The sequence below is a fragment of the Lycium barbarum genome, chromosome 2 (genome assembly GCF_019175385.1).
Source record: "Lycium barbarum isolate Lr01 chromosome 2, ASM1917538v2, whole genome shotgun sequence".
NCBI classification, from domain to species: Eukaryota; Viridiplantae; Streptophyta; class Magnoliopsida; order Solanales; family Solanaceae; genus Lycium; species Lycium barbarum.
Window position 1 is genome coordinate 48979288 of NC_083338.1, and position 23087 is coordinate 49002374.

Here is a 23087-nt window from a genome sequence, read left to right on the forward strand (position 1 = left end):
CCGGGTCGGGTCGGGTAGTGATAGTGGGCTGGTCTAATTAATTAAAGTGTGGGCTGGTCGGGTGAATTATTAACGGGTAATGGGCTAATAATTTGGCTGAAAATTGTTGATCTTTCCTCCTCTATTTGATTATTCTTGGGCCTTTAACTTAATAACTAGTACAAAATATATTATGTGAAGACAAATAGTAATTAGTGTATATAAAGTAAAAATTAATTTAACGAGTACAAATCCTAAAATGAAACGATGACGAACCATTTAAAATTTGTGATAAAGTAATGAAAGTAACGATGTTATTAGTAATAAAAAATAGTAGTGAAAACAAAGTATTTAGCTCGTTAATAAATTTAAAAGCCCAAGGAAATAAATGGGAATAAAGGAGGGATAAAATTGGGTGTCAACATAGACTACCATAAGAGAGACTCTCACTATCAGTTGAATGCCAAGCTTGATTGTGGGTGGTGAGTTTATCAAGCAAGCGGGTGATGACGACAAATGACTTGTCCATGAAGCATCCTCCCGCGGCAGTATTGACAGCAATCTGATTCATTGTATCTAATCCCTTTGTAGAATTTCTCCGTGAGAATAGCATCCGGAAACCCGTGAGTTGGAGATTGAGCTAGATAATACTTGAACCGCTCCCATGCCGAACATAATTGTTCCCCCGGGAGTTGTTTGAACTCAAAGATCTTGTCTCGAAGTTCAGCCTTTTTGCTCGGTGGGAACCACTTCTTCAGAAATGTGTTGGCTAGCTCGCTCTAGGTATGGATAGAATTGTTGGGAAGCTTTTCATACCGTTCCCTTGCTGGGCCAGCCAAGGAATATTCGAAGACCCGTAACCGCAGTGCATCAGCAGAAATAGCACCTTGGGATTGTTGAGCACACACGTGCAGGAAGTTCTTCAAATGTCGAAGTGGATAATCCTCCAAAGAATTTCGGAAATAACCTTCAAGTTTCAGCAGCTGATAGATAGAACTATCAATTTTGAACGTAGCATTTCCAGTCCTAGGAGGGACCACAGCAGAAGCATAATCAGCCTCATTGATGAATTCTGCAAATATATTCTCCTCTTCGTCCTCTTCTGGTGCAGGTGGGTTCACTTGGAGTCCACCATGGTTTCCCTGATTGCGATTTTGTCTTCCTGCCATGTTCACCTTGTTCACCACAACAGCAAACAAGATGTGATGGAATAGAAAAAGTTTTAAAGAAGAGTACGCACAATCAGTAATTTCTAAACCGTATTCCTCGGCAACGGCGCCAAAATTTGATATGCTCAAATTACACCTATTAATGGCCTAAAGTGGACGTTGTCAAATATAGTAACCCAAACGAGGTTGGGGTCGAATCCCACAGGGAATATGGAGAGAAAAGGATACTAATTGTATGCGATACTATTCTTTAAAGGCTTTAATCCTATTCCAGACAGTTTGAAATAACTGTTGAGTAATGTAATTGAATACTTAGACTTGAATTGTATTTAATGCGACAGAGAGACCAAGGTTGTGCTCCCCATTTTGATTAGATGTTATGCTTCAGGTTTCAATGTGATATATTTCTAATGGTTGTTCTGAGAGTATGCACTTGATCTCATAAGGACTTCCTAATGTTTTCCAACAATTAGGCCATATTTCCTCTTTATAATTTTTCCAAATATAAAAGAGTTGAAATCGAAGAGAGACCAATAATGCCAATTTAGACTTGTTCTTATCCCTAAGTTAGTCTATTAAACGAGGGTTAACGCCCCGAGTCATTGTTATTCAATCTTACCAATACTAACTCTCTTTTCCAAGAAAAGTTAGTATAATGGCTTAGGCTAATGCTTGCAATCATTACCCGTCGCTAACGCACAAAGATAGAATAAATACTAACAACCATTATGCATATATCAATAGTAGAAACCCATTCACATAATACCCATCATGGGATCCACAACCTTAGTATTAAAATTAGCTACTCATCATTTTGGTTAACAAAGAAAGTTTAGAAGTTAACATAATATACTTACGATGCTAATACAATACGGAATGGAAGTGAAGTTGTTGCTTTAAATGCTCCAACCACTTCAAATATTCAGGACTTAAAGTTAAAGCTCTCAAAAAAAATCAGAATTATGAATTAAAACCCTACTTTAAGTATTTATAGGGCCAAAAATCGCGCCAAGTTTCTGGACAAAAACACCCTTACGCGGCATCGTTACGGACCATAACACAGGTTACGGTCCGTATCACCCAGCGGATCATGGCCTCAGTCTTCAGTGGCCAATGCATTACGCCATGACGTTACGCCCCGTAACCTAAGTTACGGACCGTCCTTCTGGGGCGTAACCTGTGACACTACTTGGCCAACTTTCTGGAAATTTTCCTCAGCTTACGGTACACGTTACGGCCCGTAACATGAGTTACGGACCGTTCTTTATAGCGGCACGTATCCTCTCTGATACGGATCACGTTACGGCCCGTAACATGAGTTACGGCCCGTAACATGAGTTACGGACCGTCTTTTAGCTCCAAGTTGTCCGTTTTTCAACATTTCTTATCATTTCCGATCCTTAGTCAACCAACCCTATAAAACACAAAATAACATAAGAAACGATGTAAAAACACTTAAAAACAAGCAACACTTCTAGTTGCAAAGGCATAAAATGTGCTGAAATTCACGGCACATCATCTATCAAATCATTAATTAAGTCATCACAACAACAATAACTCAGTTTATTAACAACCATGAATCAATAGATAATGTGCCATGCGATGATGTGGTATGAATGTAATATTATGCTATGCAATTGAATACCCCCAGGCCTCCTCTCTGTACCGTACACTCATGCTAAGGACAATGTCACAATAATCATGACCTATAGGGGACCCGTGAAGTCCATGTGCCACGCTCGCTCCGGTATGTACCTCGTATCACGAGCACTTTCTTCCACTTCGGTATGTAACCTAGTATCACGACCACTCTCTTCCGCTCTTATTTGAAACCTCATATCACGGGCACTCTCTCTCTTTTACGCTCTCCTGCAAAGACCTCAGAGGCTCCACTCTCTCACTTATCATCATTTCGAGGCAATCATGACAAATCAATAACACATGAAATATGGAATGCATGCTATGCATAATTCAATCTCATCAATAACACCAATATAGAAGCCATAATAATTGCCATGAATGCAAATCAGAGCTATCAGTATCAACCCTTCCACATTTCATAAGACCAATAAGATAAATGAGAATTAAGAACCAAAGAGAGTCACATCAATTCATGGAAATCACAAGTATGGCGACAAACCCATGTCAATTAAATGGAAATCACAAGTATAGTGACAAGCCCACATAACAAATGACAATACCAACCTAGTTGGAATACAACTCCACACCATGCCCGAAGGCCTGTCATGCTTTCCTCGTCAATCACTACTACAGGTATACGATTCGCTAATTAAAGTATAGACATAAGTAAACTGTAACCTACCTCGAAGCCGAACAAGTGTCACGAACTAGTCCGCTAGAGCCTTCCCCTTTCGAAGAGCTTCCGAATAATTAGTCAAGCAAATTGTTATTGTACATTAGATTACTAGGTAATGATACACACAAAGCCATAAAACCAATCGAAATACAAAATGATCCTAAAAAAAAAAGGACCCCGAGCCAACAAGGGTAAAATAGGAAACTCATATGAAAATTAAGCTACTCAAGTCCAAATATTAGTCTCCATCACATACTAGTCTCAAATTAGCATTAATTATCTCATTTGATCAAAAACCCCAATTTATAAAAAAAAAACCTTATTTTCCATAATCAAATCTTAAGTAAGAGAGAGATTCAAGCTTAGGACCTAGTTACTCCAATGATTAAAAGATTAGACTCAAGATAATTTCCCAACAAAACATGATTTAGAAAGAAAGATGATTCAAAATCAACCTAGGGTTTATCATCCCAAAACCCCCAACTTAAACATGGTTTTCTAACATGATTTCTCCAATTTAATGGTAACATAAACAAATAAAAAAAGTAGAAGACTTACCCAATGGAAGATTTCACAAAAGCCTCCCAAAATCGTCCCTCATGAACCCTCTAAGTCTCTAATTTAGTGAATGGAAAGAAATAGTTCAAATTTGGGGATTTAAAGATCTGATTTTTTGCGATCTTGCATCTGCGGACCCATTCCTGCAGATGCGGCCTCGCATATGCGGAGAAATGTCCGTAGATGTGGCCTCGCATATGCGGATAAAGGTCCGCAAATGCGCACTCACTTGACAACACACGATTTCGCATCTGCGGGCCAAGTCTTGTAGAGGTGACACCAGGTCCGTATAGGCAGCACACCAAAAAATAAGAAAATTCTTATTTTTACCAAGTTCAAACCGAAACTCAACACTCATCCGAGACCTCCCGAATACAAACCAAGCTTGCAACCCACTAAAAAAACACGCTACGAATGTATCCGCACCCTCGAAATTCCCACATGAGATCATCTTGACCCAGTCAACCCCCCAAACCCCCAAGACCAAGTTTCCAACCCAAAGACCAAAACGCCCCGAGTGCCTCGGGAATCGAACCAAACACCCTGCCAAGTTATAATTGACCCTCCAGAACTAATAGAACCGAAGAAAATCCCAAAAAGACTCGTTAACCCAAAATTCAACTATTGGTCAACTCTTTTTCACTTATTCAACTTAAAAGCTTCTAAATTCCTCAAATTCAATCAGGACTCTCTCAACTACCTGGGGAATAGTGCCATCCCTCCTCGCCGATAAAAATCACTCTAACGGAGCTAAGGGAAGGATCAACGGGGGTATATGGGTCAAAAGGGCCTAAACGACCAAACGGGCTGTTACATCAGATACCAATTAAACACTTGTTCGTCCTCGAATGGGAAAAAGAAATGGAGAATGAAAGTACCTGAGTCAATAACAAGCTGAGGATATCTACTATGCATATCGGCCTCGGTCTCCCGTGTATCCTCCTCAACTGGACAGTGCTTTCATTGTACCTTCACTGAAGTTATCTCTTTAGATCTCAACTTTCACACTTGCCTATTCAATATCGCTACCGACTCCTCTTCGAAGGACAGATTTTGATCGAACAATACTGAGTCTGATTGGATGATATAGGACCCGTCTAAATTACACTTCTTCAACATAGGAATATGGAACACCAGGTGAACACCTGCCAAGCCTGGTGCCAGAGCTAACTAATAAGACACATCACCAACACGTCGAAGAATCTCAAAAGGACCAATGAACCTTGGGCTTAACTTATCCTTCTTCCCAAATCTCACCACACCCTTCATGGGTGAAACCTTAAATAGAACCTGGTCACCAACCATGAACTCTAAATCCCAGACCTTTCGGTTTGCATACTCTTTTTGCCTACTCTAAGCCGTAAGAAGCTTTTACTGAATCAACTTCACCTTATCTAAGGCTCTCTCAACATATTTGTACCCCACGGTCTCACCTCGAATGCATCGAACCAACTAATCGGAGAACGACATTTTCTAGCATACAAACCCTCGAACGGAGCCATATCAATACTCGAGTGATAACTATTGTTGTACGCGAACTCTGCCAAAGGTAAGAACTTGTCCTAATGACCACCAAAGTCGATCACACAAGCCCGCAACATATCCTCCAGCACCAAAATAGTCCTCTCGGACTGGCCATCAGTCTGCGGGTGAAAAGCGGTACTAAGATCTAACTGGGTCCCCAATTCCTTCTGCAAAGTCCTCCATAAATGGGAAGTGAACTGCATGTCACGGTTCAAAATGATGGAAATGGGCACCCCGTGCAATTTGACAATCTCCCTGATGTAGATCCTAGCCAACTTCTCTGAGTTGTAGGTAGTCTGAGCTGGAATAAAGTGCGCAAAGTTAGTCAACCTATCAACAATAACCCAAATAGCATCAATCTTTCCCAAAGTCTTCGGTAGACTAACCACGACATCCATAGCTATCCTCTCCTTTTTCCACTCAGGAATGGGCATCCTCTAAGTCACTTCACCCGGGCACTGGTGCTCATACTTAACCTACTGGCAATTCAAACGTTAGGAAATGAAGTCCACTATATCCCCCTTCATCCTACCCACCAGTAATGGTGTCTCAAGTTGCGATGCATCTTTGTAGCACACTAGGATGAATAGAGTATTTGGAACTGTGAGCCTCCTCCAAAATCAACTTAATATACAATTCTGTCATGTCGAAGCCCATCTTAACTTTTCGTAACTGTCACGACCTAGCTAGGGGCCGCGACGGGTACCCGGGGCTAACCACCGAGCACCGCTCGCTCTATTACTCACCTTATCCATTTAATGCCCTGTTTATCATATTTATACTCAAAACATAGAAAAACTCATATTTCATATGAAAACGTAAATACTTTTATATATATATTCCTTTAGGCTATCAAAATAATAAATGTACACATACATGAAAAATGTGAGACCATACTACCCACACTGCGTATCTACGAGCCTCTACTGACATACTATACATATAGACGGAACAAGACTCCGTCATGCCCAAAATATACATATGTACCAAAAGAATAAACATGAGCACCTCCGGACAATGGAGTGCTCTCAATCCGCTGACAGCTACTAAGAATCTGGGTCGAGCTCACCTCCCTGTCTACCTGTGGGCATGAACACAGCGTCCAAAGAAAATGGACGTCAGTACGAACATTGTACTGAGTATGAGAGGCATAAACAAATAAATAAGATAGTGATGTAAAGGAAATATCAATATGAAGCATCTGGATCTAACTGACAATCATAAAGAGACAATGCATGCAATCTTACTCATTCTCATCATCATATCGTATATGCATAATGTATAAACTGCCCGTCCATGTAGGTACGGTGTGATAATCAGTAGCCCGCGTCCAGGCCTTCCGCGTCCGGGGTACCATCTCATGCCGCCCACTAGTGGTGCTGCCCGTGTCATATAGACACGGTGTAATCATCTGTAAGCCGCCCGCCTTAGCGGTGCTACCCGGTCATATAGGCGCGGTGTAATATAATCATGACATGCTCATCATAAAATACTTGTAATAATATACTTATCATAATATGCTTATGATAGTACATGCATAAGACTCAAGATCAACTATACTCTATCGGGGTAACGTAAGGTCGTGATCCCCCGATTTCATTATGGAGCAATTATGGACATTCTGCCTCACCTTGGAGGAATTAGTACATAAGGTGAGTGTAAGCAACAAATAACATCATCATCAATATGGCATCATCATATAATATCTCTTATCTTATATAGACATTTATGGATATAGGCTTCTAGCTTTCCGGAATATGGGAACTCATGAAGAGGAAGGGAACTTGTGCTATAGGATTCATGCCATTAGAAAGAAAGGACTAGCCTCACATACCTTTGTCGTTTATCTAAGCTATCGTTCGCTTGTTCTCCTTCAATGTCACGTCGTTACCTTCACGAGAGAATTCGTATTAACGTTAGTTAATCGACTATAAGAACGTGTCGTTATTTCTAGGGAAAATTGGGTAGCATCCCCTTTGTTTATAATACTTTTCCCATATTCTATATCAACTCTCAAACGTTCACAACAACATTCACAATATTGCAATCAACAATCATCATTTATATACATTGAGCATAATCCACCATTTCTCTATATTTTCTCCACATTTGTTCTTATGACTCATCATTGCGTTTTCGCGTATATAATACTTATTTCATGGTCTAAACATCATTTATAGCATATTCATAATCATAGCGTATAAACATTCATGATTCAATCTAACTATCATCCAACTATAGCACTATTCACACATTTATGACCCATCTTCTATGTCTTGCTACAATTCAAGTGTCTTAGCTTTCCAATACCTTAAACAACATGATAAAGTCATGAAACTTACCTTAGATTATGGTTGAACAAGTCTTGAGTGGAGTTCTTCCTTTTTCACCAAAACCCTATTTTCCCTCTTCTTGGATTTTCTTGATTTGGATGACTTCTACTTGAGTTTCATAGACTTTGATTCATGAATTTGATGTTGTTGATCTTTGATTTCCTTGGTATTCTTGTATATGATGTTGGTGGAACTTTCTATAGGTCTTGAGAGATGAAGAGTGTGTGGGAAATGAAAAAAATGAAGTGGGAACATCATTATATAATTGAACTAAGTTCAGGTCGTCGGGACTTCCACGGACACTTCCACGGTCCGTGGAATATTATATGGTCCGTGGTTCTGGTCGTGGTTTACCATCAGGAGAAAATTTTCTCTGCTGGGTATTCCACGGACCAAGATACCGTCCGTGGAAAGTTTCACGGATCGTGAAACAGGTTCGTGGAACTCACAGTTCCGAAATTGTCTGCGGACCTCCGTTCAGTAAAAAGGTCATAACTATTGATCCCGATATCGTGTGAGGGCCCACGACCTATGGTTGGAAATATCTTTCAATTATATACAACTTTTAATTCTTGGTGTATTTCCAAATTCCAAACTTATAATGACGTTTTTGCCCCTCCAAGTCAGGTCATCCGAAAATGTTTCCTTAAATTTCCCTTTTTGGATGGCTTATGCTCATATTTGGCTTATGGGTCCTTCTTAGGACTTGCTCAACTTTCCATGTACTACTTATATATCTCCTTATTTTTCCTTTATGAAACCTTACCAAACAATCCTTAACACAACAAGTTACGGGATCTTTCCTAAACCTCACTTATACTCCACTTGTCCTTATCGATCCTTATTTCATCATTTCATATAACTTCAAGATCTTAACGTATGCATTCCAAAACCACTAATCATCCATATTAAAATCTTAAGATCTTCCTATTGTCCTTAATCTCACGTTGGTTCATTCACTATGCGACGACATGAAATTTTTTAGGTGTAACAGTAACCTTATACGACATCCACCCTCGCACCTCTTGCAACCTTATCCCGACGAGCATGTCAAATACAAATTGTTCCTTTCATATAGCAGAGATTGATCCATCCCAATTCTCTTTTTTACGCCTTTTCCTTATTCCCAATCTCTTTTAGCACTGGATTGCTGTGTGACAATATCTCATGCAGCACCTTATTAGGAGAATTCTTTCTAACTTCCGCTATTTGAGTTTTACCCTTATGAGCATCCCCAACCATTGGAGTGCTTCCCATAATTTCCAAATTCTCTTTTTGTTCCTCTGTCACTGTAGCTTCATCCACCAATAGATTAGTTTGGCCTGTATCATGTACTTATGTATCACTTAGTTGATCTAGAGCTAAATTATGTTCACACATCCCTTCTGTTTTTTATGCTTCCACTGCATGCTCATGATTCTGTACATGCTTCTGATTTATTCCATTAATATCTCTTTGCACCTCTTGAGCTCTGCCACTTGAACTTTCTCATTTTGAGTAGTAAGCACAACATTTGAACTGTCACTATTATCCACCTCTTTTATAGACGCCATATCACCTTGAATCTCCTTCTGTTGAGGATTAATATCCATATTTGAACTATCACTGCTCTCCAATCCTTCTGTAGATACCATATCACCTTGAGCTTCCTCCAACTCTCCTTTTAGCTTTATAAAATCTTATAATAACACAGATTCTTCTTTGCTTCCTTCTACTACCTCAACTTCGATACTTTGCAATTTCTCCCCATGAACCTCATTGTTTAATGCTTTTGATGCTTGTAAAATCATATTCTCTGTGTTTTTGATAGTGGATTCACCACCTTGTTTCTGCACAATCTGTTTCTCAAATGCTTCATCCATTGAGATATCCCCTTGGTCACTACTGATTAAACATTGATGCTGAACATTCTCACTCACAACAATCTCATCAGTTTCTTTTTGTTCCTAATCATGGTTTTCCTTTTCTTTTTGTGCTTCCATGCTAGGAGTAGATATCCCTTTGTTAGTACCAAATAGATTTTCAACCTACTCCTTAGTATTACCATCACCTACACCAGCTTGATTGGTTTCTTTGCTTTTATTGTCATCTGTATCACCATTTGTCTCTTTACAAGTCTCATCCTCTTCATTGTTGGTTAAAACATCAAATTTATTATGAGTTTCTCCCACTCTATCAGCTTTTTACTCCGATTTTGTCATTGTAGTTTTGTTATTGTCACTTGTATTCGCCTGATTATCCTTTTTCGGATAGTTAATAATATTTCCACTTGACAAAATTGCTACGCCCCTCGTTTGCGTCGTAGTAGAACCTATGGTTTTCTAGTAGGGTATGCCTTTGGAATAGAGACCCGAGCCCGAGTTTGGAGGTAGAAAGTGTCTTTCCCCATGTACAAGGGTACCAGCAGGTATTCCTGGCAATTTTCAGGATTAGAAGTTGAGCGAATCGAATCGACGCGACCTGAGCTGAATCTGAGAAAATCTGCCGACACTAGTCATCGTCGACGGGTCGTCGACATGGTCGACGGACCGTCATTGTGCGGCGTCGATAGGGTTCCGCAGCCTTGAATCTGCAGGCGCAGGTCGACGGAGCAAGTCGACGGACCGTCGACACATCGACGGGTCTTCAACCCACTCGTCGAACCGGACCGCTGTAACTTTTTGGCTTCCAAGTATAAATATAAGACCCACGACTTTATTTCTCATTTTCCTCTATTCCAAATCAGAAAAACCCTAGTATTTTCTCTCCCAATATTTTCCATCATCATTAGTGGAGATTTGGTAAGATCCAAGCCCCATAAATTAGGGTTGGGCATAAATACCGAAAACTGAAAACCCAAACTGAACCGAACCGAAACTTCAACAAACCGAACCGAACCGAACTAGTTTGGTTCGGTGTTTGGTGTCCATCGTCAAAAAACCGAAACCGAAATAGCTGAACCGAAGTTTGATAAAACCGAACCGAAAAATCGAACGCGCACCGAAATTTAATACATTACCCAAAAAAATTAAAATAGTCCAGGCCCATTAAGTTTAAAGGAAAAAAAATCCAATTGTAATAAGTCCTCTTTTGCATTTGTATCCCTAATTTTCCACTTCAATTGAAAAAATCAAATATCCTTAAGAAAGAAAGGTAACTAGGATGTCTCTTTAGGATTAATGTATGTCATTTATGTGTTTTCTTAATTATTCTTATGGTACATATATAACACCTAGTAATCCTATGTCATGATTATAGTTTTCTACTCTTGTGTATCCTGTTTGTTTGATTTTGATTTTAATTTATCAGTTTTATGTTTTATTGCTTTTGAGAATATGAATTAGTGTCAATGGAATCGCTTCTAATATTATATTAAAAAAAACCGAATTGAAAAAACCGAAACCGAACCGAACCGAGCTTTAAAAAACCGAAACCGAAAGAACCGAACCGAACTAGTTTGGTTCGGTGTTTGGTGTCCACCTTCAAAAAACCGAACCCGAAATAGTCAAATCGAAGTTTGATAAAACCGAACGCCCACCCCTACCGTAAACCCATACTTGTGAAGAAGAAGGTTGTTTCTAGGGTTTCTTCAAGGTTGTGAAGGTTAGGAAGTTGAAGTTGAAGTGATTCTTGGAATCTTAGACCCCTCAAGGTATGTAAATGATTTCTACCCTTGTATTTGAGTTTATTATCAAGAGTTATAGTGATTTTAAGTAGAGAGAGGATACTTATAGAAGTGGTAAGTTGATGAAGGGTAATATAGTGATTTGGGGTTATTTTAAGAGATGATTGGAAATGGATTTAAGTATATTTTGATATATATATATATATATGTGTGTGTGTGTGTGTGTGTGTGTGTGTGTGTGTGTGTGTGTGTTGTCATCATGTTGTGGGTATTATGGTTGATGTTAGATTGAATGGGAAGTCGAATGGTTGTTAAGCTTACAAGGGAAATGCTGTCCATAATTCGTTAAGCTCTATATGTATTTAAAGATGGTTAGTAAGCGAGGCAAATAGTCTAATTAAGGCCTATGTTATCTTAATTGTAGACTTGCAAGTTTGAGAGGTAGAAGTTGGACGATTGGATATACTTCAAGGTATGTTAAGGCTATCCTTTCTTTCCTTTGACATGATCCTATGATATGAGCCAATAAGCGAGTAAGCGAGCTTCCATATTACTCTACTCTTAGAAGCATTAGAAGTACTTCAGTCTTTGATGTTCATGTACCTCGTTTATGAGTGTTCCTTCTGTTCATGGGTCCAGTCTTATGTAGCCAGTTCTATGTATACAGTTACTCATGCATTACATTGATTATATATTTATTTACATTGACCCGTGACCAGAAGGCGTTATATACGTGAATATTAGATATATGTGGAGTATGAGAAGAGAGATAGGCGTTATACACGCATTACCATTATGATGATGATATGAGAATCGGGTTGCACGTACTGCAGCAATGTATATGATGATGGCCGCAGAGAAGCCGATATGATATGAGAAGAAAGACAGGCGTTATACACGCACATATATCAGGCGTTATACACGAACATATATATAGATGTATGACCTCCATTGATAGGCATGAGCATGCATATTATGCGCCCACAATGGCATTGTCAGTTACACAAATTTATGCAGATACATACAGATACTAGTTCATACAAGTACATGTAGATAGTCATTTCAGCTTATGAGTTCAGATCTTATTCATGACTCTTACATGTATGTGTTGTTCTTATGCCTTTCATACTCAGTACATTATCCGTACTGGATCCCATTGCTCGGGGGGCTGCGTTCATGCTCGCAAGTACAAGTAGACAGACAGGTGGTTCAGCTTAGTAGGACTTTTATCCAGCAGCGATCAGTGCACTCCATTGGATCCGGAGTTGCAGTCTATTTTGGTATGCCATTCTTTTGAGATGTATATAGATGGGTATGGCGGGGCCCTGTCCCGCCCTTCTATAGCTTTTATTCCAGTAGAGGTCTGTAGATAGTTGTATGTATTAGTTAGATGATATAGCATTGTCGGCTTCTATTCTTTTGTGTACAACATATGTTGCAGCCTAGGTGGCTTGCACTGTTTTTTCAGCATGTTTATGTATATACAGATTGTTCAGAGTTCATGATGTCGCCTATTTATGAGATCAGTTTAAGTCATGTATGGGCCCTAGATGTCCGATAAGATTCAGATATGAGTATAGGGGTGTTTGGTCGCTAGAGGTCAGACGCTCATCACGACTCATCAGTTTGGGTCGTCACAAATACTTTAGGTAGTTAACAACATTTCCACTTGACAATACCTTAGGCATATACTTCTGAACAGTATGATATCTACCATAATTCCTTCTGTGCACATCATGCTTTGGTTTATCAATCCTTTTATCAGTATTCTCCCCAGAGCTAGATTTAACAGCCTCTTCATCCATTATTTTGTTTAACTCAGGATAAAGAATTCTACATTCCTCTATTGAGTGACCTTGTAACTTGCATGCAGTACAATATTTGGGAAAATAATCATACTGAATTTTAACGTTCACATAACTTATCTCCTTTGAATCCTCATCCTCAATTTCCATTACAACAGCCTTTGGAAGATCACCCAACAAGCCCATTTGTACTTTAATCCTGGCACAGTTTGGTCTCTTTTTGTTTGTAGAAGCTAAGTCCAATTGTAACGACTTACCAACTGCTGATGCCAATGTGAAAAGTGATTCTTTGACAAATAACGTAGGCAACAGATACGGAAAAGAGATCCAAGCCATGGACATCGACATTTCTTCATCAATTTTGAATTTAGAATCATAAATGAGAGGTCTCATTTGGTATGTGAATCCATCAGATGATTTCAAGTAATATGCACTTTTTGACATAATATTGATATAATCCTCCAACAACGAACATCTAATCAATATATGTCTATATCTTGAGAAACCTAATTTGCATTCCCCTTTAGCACCACACTGCACTGGAATAATGTTTCTCAATTCTTCCAAATCAGGCCAACCTTGAGAAAACTTACCAACAATAGCATATTGAAGGTTCTCTATCAATTCCATTCTTTTTACTTCTGCTTCAATCCACTTTACCAATGGAATCCCATCAATAAATATAAGAGATCGTCTTGATGGGAATGGGATCGCAGGGTTGCTTGCCATTGTCACCAGAATTTCTCGAAAGAGCCTTCACAAAGTTGTGGGGCTGGTTAGGGTTCGTGGTATCAAGCGGAAGAGTGAGGGTGTTAGCGGTAGGTTTCGTGGAAGGTAAGGGAGGGAATTGAGAAATGGAAGTAATTAACAAAGGTTGGCCAGCCGTCGGTGACGGCTAACCAGTTCCCGGAGTGGCCATAGTTAGGGTTTAGTGAAGTAGGGCCCGCATGAAAATCGCATGAGAGAGAAGAGAGCGTTTTTTTATTATATTTTTATGTCCAAACGTCCAATAAAAAGAAAATAGTATTTGCCACGTCGACATAATGGGCCCATAGTTTCACGAAAATTGTATGCAGAATGAAAATGCGGATTTCAACCATCTTATAAAAACAGTAATTTAGGGCTAAAATTTCTGTTCCGAAGAACAACAATAGCATTATAAATACTTTCACTCAGCTCCCCACTTTTCAGTTTTTTACCTTATACAATACAAAATCCTTCACGCATTGATCATGGAGACCGACGTGGACATGTACGACGATGGAAGTGACGTGGAGTCTCTGTCCGGCGGCGATGACGTCATCAACGGGGGATACAGTGACGCATCATCCTCAGACGATGACGTCATCATCGGAAATGATCCTGATGATTCCGATGTTCTTCTTTCCGGAGACAACAAAAACTACGTCGTTTTATCCGATGATGATATTCGTCGTCTCATGGACGACGATATCAACAAAGTTTCATCTGTTCTCTCCGTTTCGAAAACCGAAGCATCTGCTTTACTCCGTAGGTATAACTGGAGTGTCAATAAAGTTCATGAAGAATGGTTTGCTGATGAATCAAAGGTTCGAGAAGCTGTAGGGTTAAAAATAATACAGGAGAAAAAAATTGATGTAACACAACATATCATAACTTGTGGAATTTGCTTTGAGGATTATTCCTCTTCTGATGATGATGGGATTTTGAGGATGGCTTGTGGTCATCCTTTTTGTGTTGAATGTTGGAAAGGGTATATTTGTAATTCGATAGCTGATGGTCCTGGATGTTTGAATTTACGCTGTCCAGAACCGTCTTGTAGAGTTGCTGTCACACAACATATTATAGATCGGTTAACGTCGGAGGATGATAGGAAGAGGTATTGCGGGTTTCTTTTCCGTAATTATGTTGAGGAGAACAGGAAGATTAAGTGGTGTCCTGCTCCGGGATGTGATTTCGCGGTTGAATTTGATATAGGGAGTGATAATTGTGAAGTTGTGTGTGGTTGTTCGAATTATTTTTGCTGGAATTGTACGGAAGAAGCTCATCGTCCAGTTGATTGTGATATGGTGGTTAAGTGGATGGAGAAAAATAATGCGGAATCGGAGAACACGAATTGGATTTTGGCTTACACAAAGGCTTGTCCTAAATGCAAGCGACCGATTGAAAAGAACGAAGGGTGTATGCGAATGACTTGTCGAGATCCTTGCAAGTATCAGTTTTGTTGGTTGTGTCTTGATTCTTGGGCGCTTCACGGGTATAATCCATGTAACAAGTACAAGCCAGGGAACGAAGACGAGCAAAAGAAAGAAATGGCCAAGCAAAGTATTGAGAAATACACGCATTATTACGAGAGATGGGCTGCTAATGAGAAGTCAAGGAAGAAAGCTGTAGAAGATTTGAGGAGAATGGGGGAAGTGAATGTTAAGGAGCTGAGTGAATTGCAAAGCGTTCCAGAGACACAATTGAAGTTCATCTTAGAAGCCTGGAAGCAGATTGTTGAATGTAGGAGAGTGTTGAAGTGGACTTATGCTTATGGGTTTTACTTGCCTGATGTGGAGCACACGAAAAGGCAGTTTTTTGAGTACTTGCAAGGACAGGCGGAGGCCGGTTTGGAGAGGCTTCACCTTTGTGCAGAGAAGGAACTGGAGATTTACCTGAATGTTGAAGAAGGTAATTCCAAAACATTTGATGATTTCCGTATAAAGCTTAGTGGTCTGACTAGTGTGACTAAGAACTACTTTGAGAATTTAGTTAGAGCACTTGAGAATGGTCTTGAAGATGTGGATTCGCAAGGAGCTCTTTGTAACATACCAACGAGCTCCAAAAGTACTGCTGTGAGCAGCAAAAGGACGAGTTCGAGGGACAGAATGCTCGTCAAGGCAAGATCTGATAAATTTATGACCCTCATAAGAACTGGAAATGCAAAACTACCTAGCATTAACAACACTGTAAGTTCGAAACATGTCTTAATTGCTGGTGGGGTAAATACGAATAGCTCCAAGAATCTTGCTATAAGTGGAGACAACACTTTGAGAACATTAAAAAATCCGCTTGATGCTGGGGGCAGCAACTTTATGGGAACAAAAGATGCTGCACCTGTAGTTGCAGTTGCAAGGAGTTACACTGTGGGCTCACAAGCTTTACCACAACCTGGGGCCGGCTCGAGTAATTTACAGCTAGCTGGGGGCAGCAAGGTAATGAACATTGGAGGAGGCAGTGTGACAAACTTGGCAAATGCACATGTGGCTGGAAGAAACAACCTTACTGTGTCTAAAACTCCACATGTGGCTGGGAGCAGCAGCAGAATAGGTGGTGGGAAAAAGCGCAGGACAACAAATGCTGGGCCATCCGTAATCATAAAGTTGGATGACGACGATGTAGGAGAGGCAACTTCTGCCACAGGAGCATCATTAACACAAAACTTGATTGATGATTTGGAAGGTTGGGCATGCGATTCGTGCACATTTCTGAATGCTGGCTCTACCACGACATGCCTAATGTGCAGTGAAGATGCTTCTGGCAGTTGGGAATGCGAAAAGTGTACATTTCTCAATAAGAAGCATGCTACCACATGCCAAATGTGTGAGCACAGTAGATGAAGTCCTTGCACCTAAAAATAAATGGCTGCCGGATGATACTCTTGGCCACAAGTTAGTTTTTGCATTATTCTACCTTACCGTTTTATCAGTCTTATGTTATGTCTTTTGGTCAATAGCTACCTAAAAGTTTCTTATTGTATCATTTGGATGCATAGGCTTTTGGGGAGTAGTATAGTTATACATATATATATATATATATATATATATATATATATATATATATATATATATATATATATATATATATATATATATATATATATATATTCCTGGTAATTCTAGTGATACACATTCTCCAGGTACAATACATAACAGCTTCAGCTTTTCTTGTTTTGATTAATATACTACTAGGCACTGCCCAGTAGCTTTTTTTTATTAATAATCCGATCCAAACAAATAGCTTACATCATGTAAAAAATAAGAACTTGAAAGAATAAAAGATACTACTACTACTTTAGAACTTCTAAGTTGCTCTAAACCATAGTTACGTTTGAAAAGCCTATTTCCTATATTACTTCTCTAAAACTGGCTTAAACTATTGATTGTTGAAGCATCATGTTTGGTAGGTATGGCCTTTGTGAAGATGTATATGACCGTATGCCACCAATCACTGTATTCCATAAGTTTCTTCTATGTTTCATCATATCTTCTGTTATCTTCAACCCTTTACAGACTTTACCCTAAGAACTGGACATTGCAACTTGTCATAGCATTCTCGGATTCTCCTTCGCTGTACATCTAATGCTCCAAATGAATTGTAATATATCATGAAACTCCAAAGCATAGTTAGCCATGTGATCTGCTAATTTATTCCCTTCTCTCATAATATGTACTATCTGGACATTGCATTTCATCATCAGTGATCTGATCTCCTAAATCCAATTGATTGCAGACCTTGGTGGTTTTGATAACAGCTTCAGCTTTGTGTTATTACTTACTAGTAAATGCCAACACTTTATTCCCTTTGTCGTGAAGCCTTGAAACTGGCACTTCAGATTATCTCTTTATTCAGATACCAATGTGGCTTTGGAAGCTTTTTTGGAATCTATAATTATGTTTTGATGTCTTTCAGGTCTTTAGCACTTTTTAATTTTTTTTTTTTTTTTTTTTTTGAAACTGAAAAAAAAAAAAATGAGTCCCCATGTATTATAATGTGTAAGGACTAAATTAAACAATGAGTCCTTGAACATGGAGACAAGCTGATAATTATGCCTCAGATCAACATCTCTAGAACTTGTGTAATGAAATCTCAAGCGTGCTGGTAAACTTGAAGATGTAGAAAATTTGAAAGTAAGTCATGCTTGGCTTAAATTTTTCGAGGGTGACTAGTATGTGCAACCTTTATTTGGTTGACACAGCAAAAGTTTCTCAAAACCTTTGTTATGATCATTGTTTGCACTGGGTGCTCCATAATTTTTTGTTTTCTAATGAAGTGTGGCTTTACCGTTATCCTGTTCTCATCCCACATCAAGACCTCATTTATCTGCATTGGTGCAGCCAAGTTTTTATTACAGAAGGCCTCTTTCTACCAGAAAAAAAAAAGTGCTTTGTGGGTATTATACCTTTTGCATAACATCTATACCTATCTCGACTTGATCTATATCCCTTTTCCTTTTGCTAACAAAAAATGCTTTATCTAGCTGCATGTTGTCAGTGCCTAATTGATAGGGAACACAACTTTGAGAAAATTATTGGAGCCTGTTCCAATATGCCATATTGATTGAGTTTATGACTTAAGAAATTAATTGTGGTACATCTCTTTAGCTAATTTTAGCCTTCGTGTGCCTTCAAAACCCGTAAAGGTAATGCAGCTGAAAATTATGTTGGTAAATGCTACTCCCTCCAGATCAAAAAAAGTGTTCACTTAGCCTTTTTTTCTTGGATCAAAAAGAGTGTTCACTTAGCAAATTAAGAAAGAATTAACCTTATTTTTTCAAATTTGTCCCCTATTAAGTGTTATTTGATCAAATCCCAATACCGATTTAATTAGAGCCAGTTTAGTCAAACTACTTAATTTTTTCTAGGAGTTAGTATTTTCGTAAGGGGTGTGCATCTGACTAAGTGGATACTATTTTTGATCCGGAGGGAGTAGTATAAAAAGACAACTCTGTTCTATCAACCTTTATTTATACTTTACTACTTGACCAAATAGTTTTTTAAGGTTGGAATGTTATATAAATATTTTTCTGAGTATATTGTCATTAATTGCTATTCTTAGCTTTGCTCTCTCGTGTTTAAATCTATGTATTTGAAAGGTGAACATAAAACTCTCCGAAAAATGTAGATGTTGAGTTCCTTTTTGGGAATTAATAAGAGCAAGAGTGGTGTATTAAGGTTCGCCATCCCACGTTGATAGAAAATGGAAAGCAGAGAGTTGGAGAAGCATTATAAAATGAGAGGCCTGTGAACAAAGCAAAGCATAACTTTCTCAGCTTTTTCTCTAAGATCAGGTGTAGTGTCTGTTCTTATCGGTTTGATATTTGAGCCATCGGCTCAGCCGATATTACCGCAATTTCTTAGGAGGAAGGTTCATCGAGGTAGCTTGCTACCTGGGCTTTCGCGCGTCGTCTAAGCGTTGCACTACGGAAAAGGCCTGGCGCACCCCAACAAATCAGGTTTAAATGTTTTGCTTTAACAAGACGAGCAAATTGTAGTTCAGATTTTGAAGTGTTGGGTTTTTTGTTTTTCCAATTTTCTTATGTCTGTTCTTTCCGTTTTCCTTTGCGTATGTTCAATTAGGTTTGGTCTCTCTGAATTATGCATTTCCTCTATTATTTACAACTAGTTGCTAGTCCTTGCCTCTGCTTTCATCTATGTGCTCCTTCTGTTAAAAGTTTCATCCGACATTGTTTCTCATGTATCTAACGATACTAAGGTTTGAAGTTTTAATCTAAATCCAAGCCCTTGGAATGGGATGTACGTTTACCAACACAAGCACATATAAGCACTCTGTAAACGGAGAACTTAATGATAAAAGTTTGGATGCAGTATTATTACTTTTACTGATTCCAAGATTCTTCAATTTTTTCATACCCAAGAAACCAAAACAATATAGTATATGATACAGAGTTGATGTTACCTTTATCGGAAAAAGATATAGTATATGATACAGAGTTTTGCAAGGCCTATCGGTTGAACAATAATGAGGGCAAAAGAGAGAGAAAAGACAGATGAATCATTGTTAATGTGCAGTAAAGATGTTTCTGGCGGTTTGTAATGTGAAAATATTCATTTGTCAATAAGAATCATTCTGCCACGTGCTAAATTTGTGAGCTCCGACAATGAAAAGTCTGCAGCGATGCGCCGACGGGGCAATGTCCGGTAAAATGGGCATAACTTTTGGCACAGAGCTCAGATTATGAACGATTTGTGACGTTAGAAACAAGACTCAATGTTCTTTAGAGCCTGTTTGGATGGGTTTATTTTAAGCAGCTTATAAGTTGTTTGCAGCTTATAAGCTGCTTTAGATAAGCTAAGTCAAACGGGCCCAATTATTTTTGTGAGCTTATTTTAAGCACAAAATGACTTTAAGCTGACCAACCAAACACTCAAAAAAGCTGAAAACAGCTTATAAGCAACTTATAAGTCAATCCAAACGGGCTCTTAATGTGATATATCGGTCACATCATAACTCTTTATAGATTGTTGAGAGTTATGTTCGTTTAAAAACTGGGGCTTGTGTGTACTCATTTGAAACTTTAGTTCGTTGTGTAATTTCAATTTGGCTTGGCCCGAGGGCTCTCCTTAGACCCTATATCATATCACTTCAAATACACCTCTTAAACTTATTATCATGCTTAATTGATTTTATACTAGTCCATAGCCTATTTTGACACACACAAAATGATATTTCCAACCTTATAGCGCGCTTTTAGGTAGTAGACTTAAATTTGATTTCTTCCAAGGCGTTACAATTACTAGAAGTGATTTCAACCATGTATATATTTTTTTTTTGATTGACAAGGAAACCTACAGCCACTACCCTTGGGATGCACTCATGATAAACTCTATTCCAGTTTAATAGCTCGCAAATCACACTGGAGAGGTAAACCACACTAGGCAAGCCTTGTGCAATAAGCTCGACCAAGAAAGTATGTAGGGCATTTTGAACTTGCGATCCCCATCTGGGAGATCTCCCGCTCTACCAAAGCGGGTCATTTATATAATATTAATAGTAAAGAGAATCTTTATACTATGTCTTTTATTCTAATGTGACATTCAAAAGCACTGTTGAAGATATTGATCAAAAACAAATTTTCTAGCAAAAAGTGTATTTCAACTTGGCCGACCACAAGCTCTTGCTCTCCTATAGTATTTTTCGTAAAATTCATCTTGACATACACTTTTCAAAATAAACAACAAAAGTTTGAATAATCGGACAATTAACCTTATTTTGAGAATCTAATTATTATTACCATAATCTAAAAAGTTGATAAATTAGTCTTAGCTAATCATCTTTATAAGTCATCAATATATATATTAAACATGAGGCCAGACTATCTCTTGAATAAATAATTAAATAAACTTGAAAATCAAAACGAACAGTAAGATAAATGAATTCAAAATCAGCTGAACTTATTGATGAGTTTGACTGGTCATTCCCCACAAGATTTTCCTTTTTAAAAAGAAAATCAAGATAGGTACACAAACTTTTAATTATTCATTATTCAATACTTTGACACCTATATAACAGCTAATCCAATTCATACTCTTCTTCATTTGCCGCTAATTAGTCCCACCATTATCAATAATCTAACTTTATATGTCCCTCCTTTTTATATTTGTTTGGAAAAAGAGAAATGGAAAGAAAGCTAGAAGAACAACTTCAACCAAAAAAATTCCTAAAGTTTGTTGTCTGTGTTTTTGTCCGACTGCTCAGTCTGAAAAGAATAAAAATATTACTACTAATATCTTTTTCATTATTATTCAATTTTTTCTTTCTATTGTTGCTTTAGAGAGAGGAATGTCAAGGAAGGAAAAAAGATGGAAAAGGAAATGAGAAAAATGTTCCTTTCTATGTGACAGTAGAATAACTTTTCTTTTCATATTCGGATGGTTTCAAAGGTGGAAGGAACATTCAACAACTTTCCTTCCATTACTTCATTTCTTGTTCATTTTCTTCATTTTAATTCCCCTTTTTTTTTTCCTTCCTTCCTATTCAAACAAATTATAGGCAAGGAACCTTTAGAAGAAAAAAAACAAATTTCTTCCTTTCTAGCTTTAGTAGGTGTTTGGCCATGAAAACCAAACATTATTCACTTTATTTGGAATTTTGAAGTTGGAGTTGAAGACGGAGTTGTGTTTTGTTATAGTTTTTGCAAAGAATATTTAGTTGTTTGAATGTATTGAAAGTGAAAACAAGGTTTTAGGTGTTTTTCAAATTTCAAATACAATTTCAAGTTGTAGTTAGAATTTTCATGGAACGTTGATTTTCAAATAAAGTGAAATAATTTTCCAGAAAAAAAGTGAAAAATTCTCATGACCAAACGTGTCCTTAATCTTTTGTATTCGTCCTTCGAAATACCAAACAAGGAAAATGAAACTTTCAACTAATCTACTTTTCTTTCTTTCATTAATCTCAATTGGAAGATCTTATTTCTTTCACAATGCTTATTTTTCTAATTTTTTTACTACTTTAAGTAGGGAACGTTTCCCCTTTATGTGTCATACAACGCTTATTTGAATTATTCAAATTAATAATTTTCAAATACCAAATGATTAAATAAAATAAAATTTTATTTAATTTTTAATGTGACTCAAATTATTGTTTATAATTAAAAAATGTTGATTAAAATCATTTATCATAGGTGTAAACTGAAAATGTGACGATCTTTGCAGTTAGATATACATATGGAAATCTAGTAGAATTTAATAAATATTAAATTTTGAGTTCATAATTTTAAAAGTACAATCCGTTCAGTATACAAAATAAATAAATAAATTATACCATCAAATTAAATTTTATATCTGCTAATTGAGACATTTTAAGATTGATTGACTTGAGTCTTCTTCCAATAAATCGTCTTATAGATACTTGCCCCGTCAACTTAAGGTGGTCACTTGGGCAGTCTAGATTTTCGCTTTCGGATTAAAAATATATTGTTCAAAATAAGTTCGAACCGGATTAAGTTTTAAGCCTGATTAACTAATCGACTTCATTATTTCGAGTTTCAATTTCTAGCCTAGAAGTTGAGTTTCTTCTTCCTCCTACAAAAAT

General features: G+C 37.9%; 1 protein-coding gene and 2 non-coding genes across 4 annotated transcripts; all 3 read left to right on the plus strand.

Annotated features, from left to right (window-relative positions):
* The first annotated feature begins 597 nt into the window (after positions 1-597).
* Positions 598-703, plus strand: LOC132629607 (small nucleolar RNA R71). Its single transcript, XR_009578372.1, has one exon. It is a non-coding gene; the product is annotated as a small nucleolar RNA R71 (small nucleolar RNA).
* Positions 704-14407: 13704 nt separating this feature from the next.
* On the plus strand, positions 14408-17945 carry LOC132626478 (probable E3 ubiquitin-protein ligase ARI7). 2 transcript variants are annotated; one of them, XR_009577330.1, is made up of 2 exons: positions 14408-16921; positions 17763-17945. XR_009577330.1 is itself a non-coding variant. In XM_060341377.1 (1 exon), exon 1 carries the CDS (start codon positions 14522-14524, stop codon positions 16868-16870), a length of 2349 nt encoding a protein of 782 aa, XP_060197360.1. In that variant the 5' UTR covers positions 14408-14521; the 3' UTR covers positions 16871-17333. The 2 variants fall into 2 exon arrangements, 1 of the variants encoding a protein (XP_060197360.1); XM_060341377.1 differs by lacking the exon at positions 17763-17945 and having other exon boundaries at positions 14408-17333.
* Positions 17946-19289: 1344 nt separating this feature from the next.
* LOC132629482 (U2 spliceosomal RNA) lies at positions 19290-19477 on the plus strand. The gene has a single exon (XR_009578261.1). It is a non-coding gene; the product is annotated as a U2 spliceosomal RNA (small nuclear RNA).
* The last annotated feature ends 3610 nt before the right edge of the window (positions 19478-23087 follow it).

Bases quoted from the DNA above. Each gene is read 5' to 3' on its own strand.
- LOC132626478 (XM_060341377.1), top strand. From the start codon at position 14,522: ATGGAGACCGACGTGGACATGTACGACGATGGAAGTGACGTGGAGTCT.